Source organism: Apostichopus japonicus, chromosome 20 (assembly GCF_037975245.1).
Source record: "Apostichopus japonicus isolate 1M-3 chromosome 20, ASM3797524v1, whole genome shotgun sequence".
NCBI classification, from domain to species: Eukaryota; Metazoa; Echinodermata; class Holothuroidea; order Aspidochirotida; family Stichopodidae; genus Apostichopus; species Apostichopus japonicus.
In genome coordinates this window covers 17703632-17719602 of record NC_092580.1, presented here as the reverse complement: position 1 = coordinate 17719602, position 15971 = coordinate 17703632, and the positions used below count along the sequence as shown (strand labels likewise).

The following is a 15971-nucleotide window of genomic DNA, read 5'->3' as shown; positions in this document are numbered from 1 at the left end:
TTGGTACAGTAATATTAGTTATTTAATATTACAATGGTTTAGCATTTTGGGTTCATCTAGCTGCCTGTCTATATATATATATCAAGACTTGTTTAATTGCTGCAATAGACCCACAAAATAAAGATAAAATAGAAGGACTTTTAATCTTTACTTGAGAATGATAAAAACAAGGTAATAATTAAACCATTGGAATATTTGCTTTTACCATTTAATCTGGTCTTTAAAAAAAAAGTCTATAACTTCAAAACCCACATTCACCAGATATTTGAAAAAGGAATTTATTAACTTGTACTAGTACTATATAATCTATTCAGGGATCCATCTCAGCATCATTAGGATATTATTGCTGTATATTTAATCCTTACGTATATACTGTATTATATATATTTGTACATTTTTCTTTTCTTTTCTCTCCTGAGGGAGTCTCCTACCTTGTTAAGTCTTTTTAAGACTTTATAGGAGACTTCCTTTCCCACTGTACACAATTGGCGATAAAAAAAATAAATAAATAAATACTATCAGTAAAATGAGCAACTGGATGCTAGTAGATAGATTAAGGAAGGGCTAATTATGGCTAAATAGACTTACAATGGGATGATCTATTTCACAGCGCATCTTGGATTGAATAATGAATTAAATTTACAAACATCTTTTTTAAAGCTATATATTAACTTTGTGTTGAATTTGCTAGTACTATATCTGGGATTGTACTGTACAGTACATACCATTTCATACCAGCCTAACATATAATCTTGAAAGGCATGGTGTAATAATTGCTACTTTAAGCAATCAAACTTGCAGAAAGATGAAATTTTAACAATATCCTCAAAGGTTTACAATAACAAGCAAAAACATACTGTACAATATATTACAATATTACTTGTGACTTGTGAGACATAAAATATTCTGTAAATTTATAAAAAACAAAAATAAAAAAACAATAAAAAAGGCTTAAAAGTTTAATGTAATGAGGCGCCAACTACATGGTTGTATAGCCACAAATTTCCCTTTCATTAAAGATGCCTTTATCTGATTGATTGAGAGGTTTTACCAAATATTTGTGAACCTTAGACGCCTTGGTCGCAATCAAAGAAACACAGTAGCTCCGAAATACTGTACAAATGTTTCCCACATAAATTGTCAATGGCTTCTTCACTAGACCTTATCAACAATGTTTTATGGGTTCCCCCCCCCAATTTTTTCTCATTTTGTAATGTGACTTTACTTGGATGAATTATTAATTTTCACACTATATACCTGACACGCCTTTATATCTGCGGTACATACAGTAATTTATTAATCTTTGATATTTACCGCAATGATGATCTTCTCATCAAAAAATATTTCCAAATTTTAGACTGATGAAACAAAATAGAACTTTTAAGCACTACCACTCAATTTTCCATCACTGAAAAAGAGAAATTGGAGCAAAAATTACAGAAAATAGAAGACTTTATGGAGAGCTATATTGTATACTTCTGATCTTCAATCAAGAGATTCCTTCCAACAGTAACAATGAGATCTAGGTCAATAGGGATGGTAAATTATTAATGGGGAATCAAAACAAGGAATGCCATCACTTATTGTCTAAATGGTAATGGTTTATATTATCAAAACCGACATTCATCTGCAGCCTGCACAGTAAAGGAATGCACAGATTACACAAATAATGGGTTTGCATCCATGGGCTGAGTTACAATTTACTTTATATGATGAAACAATCACAAGAACACTTGGACTGTAATATTAAATTGTGCTACTATTGACATGATCTGCATAAAGATATTATCATTATTTTACAATTCTTTTCCTTTATGAAAATTAGAATTTATCTGGAGAAGAATATAATCTGACAGTATCAAATTATGAAGAACATTTCTGTATTTTGAAATAGTTTTAGCAAAGTGCAGTATATTTACTCTATGGATGCAAACAAAGGGAACATTATGTTGACTTAAGATATATACTGTAATGTCTACACTCAGTAGAGATGCACGTTATCATGATGTCATATTTAGACTTGATCAAGTCTTCTGCCTTGTGCATGCAGTAAATAACATTTGAATGCTAATTTGATACTGCCAAATCTCCCGTCAATGGAGTAGCATTTTTTTCGTAGCTGTTTGGGGATTTTTTTCACGGCAGCTATCGATCATATCACACACTATAGACCAATAACACACTATAGACCAATAACACACACTATAGACCGATAATAATCACTGAGCTTTGTTTCCCCGCTTTCATGTATCCCCCTCACAATGAATTAACACAATCATGAATGCAATAGTATAGGATCAGAATACTGTTACAGTACATATTGCTATGTGTATACACATAGATTAACACTGCTGCATAATTTATTTAACATAATTGATATTATACTTACAGTACAATTATCTTTTACACAGCAACACATGAATTGAACACAATCATGAATGCAACAGTAGGATCAGAATACTTTTACAGTACACATTGTTATGTGCAGGGGTGGGATTTGAGTTGTGAAAGTGGGGGGGGCAAACCTGCCAGCAAAACTATCTAAGCGGAGCGCCACCATCAGTTGGTGCGGAGCGTACAAGAAATTTTTGATGGTGATGTACAACCTTTGTTATACGTCACTATCTAAGCGGAGAGCCATCATCGGTTGGCAAGGAGCATCAAAATTTTCGATGAAAGGTACCCTTAGATCGGTAAAATTAACACCCATATAGGCTTTAAATTGCATCTAAACAATTAATGAACGTGTGTAAATTTAGGGAGGACAGACAGAAGAACTTATATGGTGATGTACAACTGAAGCTTACGTCACTATTTAGGTGGTGCACCACCATCAGTTGGCGCGTCGAAATTTTAAGCAAAAAGAAACTCCTAGATCAGCAATATGACACCTCTGGTAACAATAAATCTAGACAGTTCTTTCCCCCTAAACTTATTAGTTTATTGTGCATTGGACCGATCAAGAATATGTTCAGCACCCACTTCGAAATTCTCCCCGCGGTCCCCACTTCTTGGAGCACTTGGCAAATATTGGGGGCTGAACATACAGTACCTTTACCCCCCCTACTTTCTTTATGGGGGATAAGCCCGTCAAGTCCACCGGTTCCGTTACTGTGTTAGTGCCAATTTGTAATTTACATTATTCAATTTCCATCATCATTCCAGGATTTCGAGCAGTAAAGAAATTACATCAGCATTGCCATTGCATAGTGTTGAATGACACGGCGAGGGGGGGGGGTGTCATGTGTCGGTGTATTGAATTTAATTATTGATATACCCAATATGCAAATCTGGCTTTCGTAAATCGTTTCTCTGGATTTAGTTATTCAACGCATTCAGCAGCAACGTTGAAAGACAATTCCTGAAGCTAGCACTGTAGCACATGCCGCAGATTCATCACATGCAGAATTGAATCGCTAGTGTTAGCTCCAGGATTCGTAACCTGTGCTGCGAACCATGTGCTAGCTCCAGCTCCAGTTATTCTGCATGCTACATGTTACGATGTTAAACACAAATTCGACTTAGATTCGAGACAAATATGCCTATTTGATTGAGCTGTTGTGGGGGAATAATTTCGATTAGGGTTGTGCACATTTGTCTGCAAAAACGACAAAAAAGTGAACTAAGGTCTTGGAAAAAGTGGGGGGCAAATGCCCCCTCTTGCCCCACCCCCCCCCCGTCATCCCGCCCATGGTTATGTGTACACATAGATTCACACTGCTGCGCAATTAATTTAACATACTGTACTTGACTTTCCTTTAACACAGCAACACATACTAACTTAACTACTACTGTACTGTACATAATTAATTGACATATTTACACTAAATCCATGAACAGTAACAGGTGGATACTGGTGATGAGAGTATTGATTTTTGTTACTGAAGCTGTGAAGGAAAATTTCACTCAGCAAATCATGAAAAAGTGCATGCATGTAGGCATGCAAATTACATGGTTTTAACTACTTAATGTCATTACTTGGTGATTTACTGAATATGTAATGTCCATGCAGGAGTAGTCGTACTAACACATCAAGTTCCCTTTTTCCTGAGCTAATTAGCTATCAAAATTACGTGATAAGACTATAAACAAACCCCAAGATCAAACTGTAAAGTAAAATGTAGATATACCATTCCAGGTCAACATTCGGTTGTCTAGCTGAGTTTAGTCATCATGTTACTAATTTACTTTGAAGACACCTTCACATACAGTATATTATTACCTACCTGATATTGTTTACTCTTGGCAAACAGCGGTTTCCGTGAACTATTGACTGCCAACTGGCACCGCTTACGTAGTTCTGACAAATATATATCCTCAAAATGAGCAACATTATATTATCAACAAGTGGGGAAGAAACTACAGGAAATTTATTTCATTGAAATGCAACTTGTTGATAAATACACACAGTAATAAGGCAATTAAAATGCATGCATATTCTGGTCATTGCGTTCATGCGATCAAGGAAGCTGGGATCATTTTAACCTTTTTCAGCTAGTATACATTGTAATCTCTGTACAAATCTACTTTGGCTACTTCAGTTTACTTGAATGATTCTGACATTATAACACACTCAAGTCAAATCAAGCCGATCTACTTCCTTGAAAATTACGCACAAGTTTGGGGAATTCATTAACATTTGGCACAAATAGCTTCCTTGTTTTTGGAAAGCAAAAACTTGTTACTTTATTTCCCTGTGCATATTACGGCACAGTATTTTATTTAAGGAAATAAATAACTCGGAAGCCAATATGCCGCCAGGTTTAGTGATTCCTTGTCACATTACTTTCCTGTATGAGAACATGTTTATCAAACATGTTTAAACACTAACCTTTCCAGGCTAATTTAGTATTGAAGATTTTGCAGAGAGAATTTAGCTTGTTTCTGGCACCGTAACTGTGGAGGCTTACATACCGTGTACTTCTAAGGTTTCTTTTGCAAAGTTTACTCCCCAGGATGATTAGTTTCCATTAATTGGAAGATTTTGCTTGTCATTAAAGTGCTAACTACTTACTGTACATAATATATATATTCGGCTAAATTCGACGGTTGGGCGAATTCCCCATTGATTTGGACACTAAAATAAAACATTAATTCCTCATATATACTCCCTAACCTCTGACCCTAAAACTAACCAAACCCTAGTTTTAGACAGTGGAGAACAAGATAAGACTGTTTGCGACAAAAAATTATGCCTAGAAATGGTATTAAAACGTTAAGGCGAAACAACTTTTTCGCCTTAGCATCAAATTTCCACTCTCCTATATGTTCAATTTCGCCCTAGCGCCAAAGTTAGAAATATATAGGTCTTGATATGGGTCTCAAGACCTTAATATATATATACACATACATACAGAGAAAAAAGTTTGCAGTAATTTTATACTTTATGTTCTTCCTGTTTTGCACAATTTAATCTCTTGAAAATGAAATATTGTCATTCAAGCATAAATTTTGGGCCAGCTGTTGACCAAACAAAGAAATTGAGTAAAATGTATCATAGTTATATTGTATAAAAATCAATAATTTGAGTAACACAAACTTAACATAATGCATGGCAGTTTAGTGACAATTCAGACCGTGGAGGGGTATTGTAAGTTATATGATATATGTCGACACACATAATTAACTGTAAATCATGCCATCATGCAATGTACTATACAGTATGCAGCTTAATTGCCATAACACATTTATTAGTTGTTTCTCAACAGTAGATATAAGGTCTCAAGACCTTATCTTTGTACAGCAAATTGTGTTTTATCTCATACATTCCTGCATGCGCTTATAATGTAATGGACAATGTATGTAATTGCAAGGGCGTAGGAACCGGGGGGGGGGGGGGGGGCTGGGGGGGGGCACCAGCCCCCCAGTGAAAAATGTGGAGGGGCGGAAGTATCATTCCGCCCCCCCGCTTCGCAAGTCAGAAACCCCTTTTTCATTTCCAAATGAGAAAAAAAATCTCATTTGGAGCACCAAATTGGATCTAAGGCCTGGTGAAAATACAAAATTAAGTTTACAAAATGGAGTGGGTGTTGAAGTGTGCTATATTGCACCAAATTGTTTATGCAAAAAATTCCAAAGGGGAGGGGGACAACCCCTCCCCTTAGACCCCTCCCCCAGGCCGGCCATCAGTCTTCAGCCCCCCCACTCAAAAGTACCTTCCTACGCCACTGTGTAATTGTGCCTCAAAAATTTCAAATCAAAGCTGGTACTATACTGTATTACAAAATTGTGGCATTGCACTAAATTTTTGCATGATTTAAACAACATGCAAAAGCTTGCCTAATCCATGAAATATGACTGTATGCAACTTAGCCTAACTCTTTGAAAACGCGGACCTTAGAAAAAGCCCATTAAGAGAGGTCAAAGACCAGAAAGATGCCTGAACATACCTGGGAGAATGGTCCGCGGACTGCTAAACGATGCTCTAAAAACTAACGCAATTGCTAACACAACCTACCAACAACCCTAAGGCTGTAGCCTTTAGAAGACAAGACACAAACGAAACACAGGTGAAAAAGGTCAAAGAATGGTACTCAAACTCTGTGTTGAGAAAACCAAAGAAATTCAGTCCAAAACACAGTAATGAAATGTCCGCAAAAATTTGATTTAGCAGAATAGGTCTATACTTGCCGAATGGTAGATTTGGAAGGAGGAGGTGATGGGCGATGACCCTGAGGAGGGTCAAGGGGGTGCAGCGCTAAAATATTACCAGCTATCAAGCTAGGCAGATGGGTTTATTAGGTGCAATAGTACAGTCCTGGAGACAGGTAAGTGAAGAGTGCAGTAAATTCAGCAATGTCCGCATTTAATGGACAGTTGTACATTACATTGCACCCATGATGCAGTGTGAGATGCGTGTTTCTGGTAATTGGCAAACACTATGTAACAGTTGATGCATTTATGCATGATCGGGGTTATATTGACTCCATCAGTATGGACCATTTAATATGTGTATAGAAAGCGGGGAGAATGATCATACTGTGTGTGTGCCTACAACAGAGGTTTTCGAGAGAAAAATGCCATTTATGAGTAACTGGTACTGTAGGCCATGGGTTCTCTGCAAAGGGCCAGAGAGAACTTAAACCTCACTGTATATACAGTACACAAGTACACCCAGATCGAGGTCAGTGCGTGAGCAGGGTAGACCGGTTAAGCAACAACTGTTAAGTAAGGGGCAATCCGAAGGTCTTAGGGGCCAGCATTAGTCGATTAGTGCAAGATTGTGCAACAATTGTTCTCTATCGGAGGAGATTGAAATCCTTCGTTGGCCTGATGGTTCTCCTAGATTGAGAACCCCTAGAGTAGATGTACTTTGTATTTTACTCCCATTCCGAGTCAGGTGCATTTGTGGACACATTTCAAATCTGTACCATTCGTTAGCCTGGTTAACATGTAGAAAATGACACTTTAATATTTCTTGAAGTTAACATCAAAGATTAAAGGTTGAGAGATTAAAATCATGCACACATCAAACCGACACGCTCGGATTTTTTTTTTTTTTTTTTCAAATATCAGGAAATATAAGGGAGGAAAGAGGAGGGAAACATGAGGAAGAATCATGCAAACGGACAAATAGGATTAGAAAGGGTAAAAGGAAGTTGTGGGAAAACGAGGTAGTTATATAATGCGAGTCAGCATGAAAGATTACCTGGACAGCTTTGACTTCTAGTCAGAACTTTGAAAGAAAATAAAAACAAAAGGGAACGATTGGTCAACGGAAAGTCATGAATCAGATCAAATATTTATATTCAAGTACACTTACTGTGATAGTACACTACACAGCATGTTAATTATTGCCACAGTATTAAAGGCTTCACGTGCGATACTCACAGTATATAAAGTAGCTACAGCATACTGTAGATCTAGAAGGTTGGTTTTCCTATCATGGATCAAATTAAAAGGCTCTAATTTATTTTCCTCTTCTTCCATTGAAATGCTCAAGAATGATTAATAGCAAACTTGTAGGGAAATCTTCCAAATTTGACATTTTATAGACAGTGATTTATGCAAACTCGATCAAATTTATTTATTCGATCGACAAACTACAGTAATTGACATCATCTCCCCTAGAGTTTGCTGTAAGGCAAAACAAAACAAGACAAGTAACGTCAATGAATCTTGGGTTATGTTAACCTTCAGTATATATATCGTATTAATTACCGAAGCTTACCTGTTAATCTGATCAACGTTCAAATCGTTTACATATTTTGAAATATCACTAACATCAGTTTCCAAGCAATCGGATGGAATTATACACCTGTCGTCATAGCAATGCAATAATCTATCTGCTCCACCCTATATAATCAAAACAACCTCACTGTGCAACAAACTCTTGTTTTGCAAAGGGTTGAATTATCAACAGATAAAAAGATGGTATTGCCAAAGAATTACTGTAAACTTGAAGATGAGATTTAGCTTTTAAAGGGGATATGCTCACAGAACCAGATTTCATGTATTGATGTTCAAAATTTTATAGTTACTACACATTGTGCTCCAGATGAAATTAATTTGTAATGTACTGTAATTAACTACATGGCTTTAGCTTTCATTTCAGTATACATACTTTTATTAAACATGGTTGGTCACAAACATTTTGTATCAATGCAGCTCATTACCTACAAGTAATTTCACATAGAAACACATACAATATGAACATATGTTGAAACTTTGGTTTGTTAAGGTTTTCAAATTTTGCACAGTTTCACTTTGAACAGATGATACATGTGCTCATTATAGGGAAAAAGTTGCATGCTACTTATAAATCAGAGGAACGCTTGAGGCATTGAAATACAATGATTATACAGTAGCCTAATTGGAAGGGATTACTGTTTGCTTACCATTGGTTTATATGCTAGGTTGCCAGCTAATATGACTGCAATTACAGTACTTCAAAGAAGAATCTATAACTCAATTGAGTAAACTTCACCAATAAAACATGAAACAACAGGTAATCAATGACTCTGTTTGATTCTGTTTTCATGAGGCCTAGACACTTTTATACATTAATTACTTCTCACATCCAAAATTCAAAATTAGGAAAAACATTTCAATATCTTATTTTATATGAAATGAAAATGGTTTATTCCAGCTGATGGGAGTTACAATGTTACAGGCTTTCACCGTCCAACCCAAACAGAATCAACTTTAACCAGTATCAAGGGAATCAGCGGCTTCAATATTATTTACAAATGAATTTACGTAAATCGCAATCCGAAGGATATTTTCAAAGAATGCCCCTGACATGAGATTGAGTTGAGTTATAACAAAATTACAAAATAGTTGTAAAATTTATAACATTGTGAATGGTAGAATTTAAACTACTTCACATCAGAAGCTCTTGTAATTCTCATGTTAATAGCTATAGCACAACATACTGAAGTGTACTATACGGACCATAAACATATGAAGCAGTATTATCAGCTCACCAAAGACAAAGTCAACATGGTTGTTTTGTCATTGAAGTCTTCTGCTTCGCTGAAGAATGCAGATGCCTTCTGTTGTCCGCAGACCTGTGCATTGCATGTGACATGTCATACAGTAGGAGGCCAACTTGAGGCCTGATACTTCAACATCCATTTCATCCTTAAGAAATAGCAGACTTTAATATTGAGTACTACACCATGATTTCAAGTACAAATGTACCCATGGATTGTACGAGTACAAACCGGTGTACAAACAAGGTTCTATATCTAGGGCGAGTACAACTCAAGTAAGTACTGACTCTTGCACTTACTGTAGGATCCATTCTAGATTTCTAAAATGCCCCGAACGAGAGTACAAACGATTTTGTGCAAAGCTGGTAACAATCCCTGAAGGCAAGTATGAGTATGGGAAACAAAAGTCCAGTATGCTAGAATACAAATACTGTAGTGTGTAAGTAGGATAGTAAGGGACTCAATACAAAGTATGTACCTCTTATGATAATATTTGTCAGTCTCTATCTTAAATATCTCACAATTTTACTCAGATTGTTGATAGTACTCACCTATTCAGAGAGGTCAGGAATTTTAGAGCAGAAGTGATGATTATATAGTAAAATAAAAACCAACAACTTTGTCAAGAACGGTAGGTACAGTAGGTCACAATATTTTACAATCTAAAGCAGACTACCTGTGGTTGTGACAAAGTGGCAATTAAGACAGCTCTATTCAGCTGTGCCAGGAACTCTATCAACCGATGTTTGACTTCAGAATGAATCTGAAAGCCACAGAAACTTTAGCTTAATACAGTAAGTATTAGTAGAATTTTCCATACTTCCTTGTAATGGTTCTCATAGTTATGTACAAACAGAGCCATCCAACCATAATGCTTTCGAAAGTACTTATAACGCTGCTGAAAGTAACTGAGGCAATGCCCTTTTTACGAACCTGAAGTTTGACTGGGCGGCAGCTGTTAAATCTTTAATCCTGTATTCCGTAACACTTCAGTTCATTCTCAGTTAATAACACAATAGAATTGTCTATTATTATAAACGAGCTCATATACATCGTCGAACCCAGCAGGAAGAAGAAATGGAGCACCTGTAGCATTATTTGGATGTTAAAGCTACATGGTGATGATAAATCTATACTGTCATCAGGACTTCTTCAATTCTTGATTCAATGACAGTATTAATCTGTTAAATTGAGTATACTAGTACTGCACAACCTCACCAATCATCCCTCCCTGACCTACTGTGTCTCAATTTAACTGTATGAGCAACACATAACTTAAAGCAGGAACAACAATTAAGACACGTACGGCATACAGTGTCAGGACACCATGTAACACTATTTACAGCAGCATTTTGCGTTTGGTCGCCATTTTCTACTTTTTTTTGTCCGTCGAATTTTGTACATATCAATCACAAAACAGCAAACTAAGATATTAGCCAAGTTTTTCGCTTCCAACAACGTTAATTGGCGAGTAATTAAGGATAGTTGCAGATAATGAGAAAAGTGTCCACGACAAAATCCACTTTTAAAATTAATCGCATACAGTTCCCCCAAACCCACTAGTTTGAATTCAACCAATCAGAGATCCAGGTTTAGTTATGAGCCGTTGCTAAAAAGAGATTCAAGACTTTGCGTTGGTACCAACTCCCTGGTACAACTGCCATATAGACTGTACACAAATCAAGCATGGTGTTGTATTAACTATTGGCCAATGACGTTCGTAGTGTTTAAATATTCATATTTTGGGCGAGGTTTATTGGGATCCCAACGGAAAATATCTTGGAGAAAAACAAAGTTGAAAGTTGCTTATTTTTCCACTTTTATGCCACCATTTGAAGTAATATTTAAATAGATAAGCTAGTTATGTATGTCGTTATGGCATAGTGGAGTCAGTGAGGTTGAGAAAAATCATAGGAAAGGACGCAAAATGCTGCTTTAAACCACACTCAGATTGAGAACCGATACGTAAGGTGGCAATTAGTATTACACTAGTTTACCTATCAGTGAGCACTATCAGGCTGTAGGGTTGGGGTCGGGATAAATTAAGAGTCCCAGAAAGATATGGAGGGGCCCAGGAAAATGTTGGATAAAGAATCCTGTAGCCTTATTTCAGAATGAGTGCAAAATCATGAATCTATGAAAGATACAGTGTTCACATATATAAACATCTTAATTTTAAGCACAGTTTGGATGTCAAAGCAACTATATCATATATAATCGTCCCATTTGATATAACCAAGTGCTATGGGACTTCTTTTGATGGGGAAAAAAAGTGGAGGAGAAGATGTGAGATAGCCCTTGAATATAATCATCAAATTCTATTCAAATTGTGCAAGATTAACAGTACTTGAACATTAACTTGTAGACATATTTAAACAACTGTAGACTGAGGAAGTTACACCGGCCCCTTTTCACCGATTTCTGTACATTCCAGCGAAAATGTTTTCAGCAGAACTGCTCGTTAACTTATCTGGCATAGCAGATCAAATTAGTTCTGTAAAGTCACCACCTAAATATGCAAATGAGAACATACTAAGCCGTAGGGTTTTTGTGTTTAAACTGAACCTTTTAATTATTTTCAGTATTTCATCACATAGCAAGAATGGCTATGCCAACTGAACATGGTGATACTTTATACTGCACTTAAGTCACCACTTACTGTAGATATGCAAATGAAAACATGCTAAACTGCAGGTTCCATGCTTAAAGAAACCTTTTAATTGTATTCAGTATTTTATTACATAACAAAAATGGCTAGATGCCAAATGAACACAGTGACACTTCATACTATACTCTGGTTCAAAGAATAACAGGTCAACCATGCATCAGACTTTCTATTATACTTTGTAAATAAGAATTCTAAGTCGTAACCTTGCTGGGTACCCCCAAGCAGATCTGACAAATACGGAAACATACATATGCAGGTTGTGACAATCTTAGATGCCAGAATTCCTGAAAGCTCTAGAAATGCAAACCAAAACTCCATGGGATTTGAAAAAAAGATTCATGAAGAAGCACTAAACATGGAAGAATTATTTCAGGGATCGTAAGAACGTAACGATTGTGACAGATAAATTACGATTCAGGAAAGGAAATGGACTGTCTAAGATAGCAAAGAGGTAAAAAGAGGCCCAGCGTTTTACCAAGTCATAGACAAACTTGTAAATGTCAGGATATTCTAGCCAGCAAACTGAGTGGAAAAGCACTCTATAAGCACTCCGCAATGTTTCATCACATTAACAAAATGGCCCGAACTAAATGAGAGTTGACGTGCATTGATAAGGAGATCTCTGTTTCATGTTCTGCAGGAGGCCACAAGTCAGCTTAAATGATCCTCAGAGATTTGAAATGAACTGGAAGAGGGAATTAGAAAGCAAAAAATACTAATCATAAATTTTACCTGGAAGAGGTTTGACTTTCTTGTGTATTTCTGCCAGAGCTTGTAGATGGATGTCATGCTCCCTCTATAATTTAAAAAAAAATGGGAGGAAAAAAACATTGTTAAACAATTTTATTTTATTAGTGCCAGTATAACAAAAGAATCTTGAATGTTCACAGGATTATTTCATAGGAGAGCTTTAACTAAGATTACAATGTTCATAGTTATAGTAAGAAACTGCTCAAATACAGTATTTTCTTATAAATTTAATACTTACTCAAAACTTTTATTTTTACAGGGAAAGCCCAAACATTAGACTTGAAGGAAAAGAGGGTTGCAACAGTGCTGTAAAAATGGTACAAATATGCTTTGACCCTTGACGAAAAGAGCAAATACGAGTTCTGCGATGTACCACAAAAGTTTGTAAAAATACCTTCTCCAGCTTGAGTGATCACAGATACAAGTTTACTTGTCACACCTTTTCAGGCCATTCTCAAACAAACATAAACTAATAAAAAAAATCAGAGTTAATTCAACCGATTTGGAGCTATAAATACCAACAATAAGGGTATTGTGTAAAGTTTCATGTAAGGTTTTGAGGAGTACTATTAAAAGCTGTTCATTGCCACTGATTTACTGTATCAAATATTGCATGGCTGGATTTTTAAGAAAGTTTCATTAGTAATGTGCAATACTGATATGTAGCCAAATTGGACATGATTCAAGATTAATGTTGTGTGAATTGCTTTTATTAAATTTTAGAATTGATTTGGTTACCCCACAAACAAGACAAACCATAGGATTGCACCATGTCCATAAGAAATCTAAATTGTCTCAGATCAAATACTGAACACTTAAAAAAGACCCTAGCTACCAAAACAAAACAAAAAAAGTTGAAACTCCTTTTTTAAGCAGGCCTTCTTGGTCATTTCTGGGAATTTTTTCTTTAGATAATTCAGTAGCAAACTGAAAATTAGTAAATTTGAAGTACTTTGCAGTCTTAAAATTTTTCCTTGATATTACTACTTTGATACACTTTTGAACTATTTGCAATAAAATTGAAATCATTCTTTCTGAAAAGACAGTTGGCCAAAAGGATACGGTCCAACTTGTTCCGGCACAACATTCATAGGTTTAGAAATTAGTATGAACTTGTTGAATCCAACTTGGCCGGGCCCCACTTTTGATTTTTTATAAGTCTTGTAGGAGCTATTACAGGTGCTTTAACACTGTAAGATTTTGCTGACATCATGTCTATCCTAGAATTTTAAAATAACCAACTGCTTGGCAAAAATTGTTGAAATTTTCCTTCTCATGACAACACATCTCCATCAAAAGTAAATGGAACACGTTTTTAAAATGAACCGTCACTTAGTTGCCAATGTCTTCAAATTTAATTTGCACAAGTACACGTTTATGTACAGAGCTTGTCTGCCATGCACACAAATTCGGACAGAATTTCATTGTTCAGAAAAAAAAGCAAATATTTGATGTTCTGACAGAAAAGTTGCATGGTAAAGAATGCTTCAAGATTTGTGCAGTTAGAATAAAATTCAAAGTAATGACATGCACTGTACTTCCACAAACATGCAATCTGGTTATTAATGCTTGAAGATGCTGTTGGTCAGTTTTGAAACAACTTTAATTTTAATCTGATGTGTATGAATGCTTTAAAAGAATATCCTGAGGACCTAAGTTGATGGCTAAACAAAATTGCTAAAAATGTTCTTCTCTAACTGTGAAAACCCTATCTTCATAGCATTTTGTATTGGGAAAGGATATATGGATTTATAAAAAAAGTACTGATAATTTCTAAATTATTAGCAAACTTTTCAAATGTGTCAGGTTTCAAAGATAAATCAACAAGAAAAAAATTAAAATAGCCTAAGTAAAGCTTTCAAAGAGCATTTGTCCCTGGAGATGACATCACACCTTGTGATCCAACTTCCTGGAGTAGTTGAAGGTTAAGCCAGTCAAAAAGGTCACATACTGTACAATCTAACATATCTCCAGTTAGGGGCATGACATTGAGATGGGGATTTCAATTAAAAGCAGTGTGGAATATTTTTCTCGTCAATATAAGTTTCATATTGTTTGTCACCAGAATACCCCTTTAATATAGATCTTCCAACTTACTTACTTACAACTTGGCCTACTACTACACAACTACAACTATAGAAATAAGCTTGGCTAAGTCAGGTGTTGTTAAAGCACATTTCGTTGAGCTACATGTTCAAGTTCAAAAATTAGCTCGTACAAATTTGTGCAACAAAGATAATCATATATAGGTCTATTTTAACAGAAAGTACAAGCATCTCAAATAAACTGATTTATATTTAACACACTGGTTGTCACTTAGAAGACATCACTGATTCAGCAGTTTTGGTTGTTTGTAAAGACATTAGTCATCCTAGGCCACACAACTCCTACAAAGAAGCATACATTTTCAGAGAACATACTTATGCCTTTTCCATTTCCTTCCTCTCTGAGATAATGTCATGTCAATTTTAAACTGGTACAATGTTACATCACATCTTCTGTATGATACTGTACATATTCCTTCACTCTGATAGTGGTATGAACATCTATTCTTTCATTCTTTTTTGCATTTGAAACTATATATTACCTGCAACAGCCAATAGACAGCAAAAAGTTCTCTCCATGTACGCTACAGACAACAATTTTGAATGCCCTGGAGAGCAGTGGCATCGCCAGGGGGTGGCCGGGGGGGGGGGCACGTGCCCTCCCAAAAAAGTTGTGCCCCCAGATGCGATTTTTAGTGTTAAAAAAAAATACTTAAACAAAAACTTTACCTGCCTCAATTAAAAACATAAATATCGGACAGACTAGGCCCGAAGTTTCTTGAATATAAAGTTACTTCAAGTTGCAAAATAGAGCACCAGATTGCATCTAAGGACCCTTAATTAATCAAAAATTTCCCAGGGGGAGACCCCATTGACCCCTCCCCAGGATGGTATTCACATATAAACAGTGTGTCCCCCCCCTAATTAAGTGCTGTGCCCCCCAAGATTGGAAGTCTGGCGACGCCAATGCTGGAGAGTGACTTGCCATGCAAAATCTGTTACTTTACTGTGTCAGAACTTGGAAGTTGGATCATTTTAGCCTTGATTATGTTTAATCATTGGTTATTGCTCCTT

The 15971-nt window shown here is 36.0% G+C and overlaps 1 protein-coding gene across 7 annotated transcripts in view; it reads right to left on the bottom strand.

Moving 5' to 3' along the window:
• LOC139961444 (uncharacterized) overlaps window positions 1-15971 on the bottom strand; it is a 55268-nt gene that overhangs the window by 37027 nt on the left and 2270 nt on the right. For 5 of the 7 annotated variants that reach the window (XM_071960615.1, XM_071960617.1, XM_071960613.1 and 2 more), the window contains exons 3-4: window positions 12835-12898; window positions 7649-7675 (exon numbers count right to left, since the gene is read on the bottom strand). In XM_071960615.1, coding sequence (XP_071816716.1) covers window positions 7649-7675; window positions 12835-12898 — 91 coding nt within the window. The remainder of the gene's footprint in view (window positions 1-7648; window positions 7676-12834; window positions 12899-15971) is intronic. The other 2 variants (XM_071960616.1, XM_071960619.1) reach the window with 1 other exon arrangement.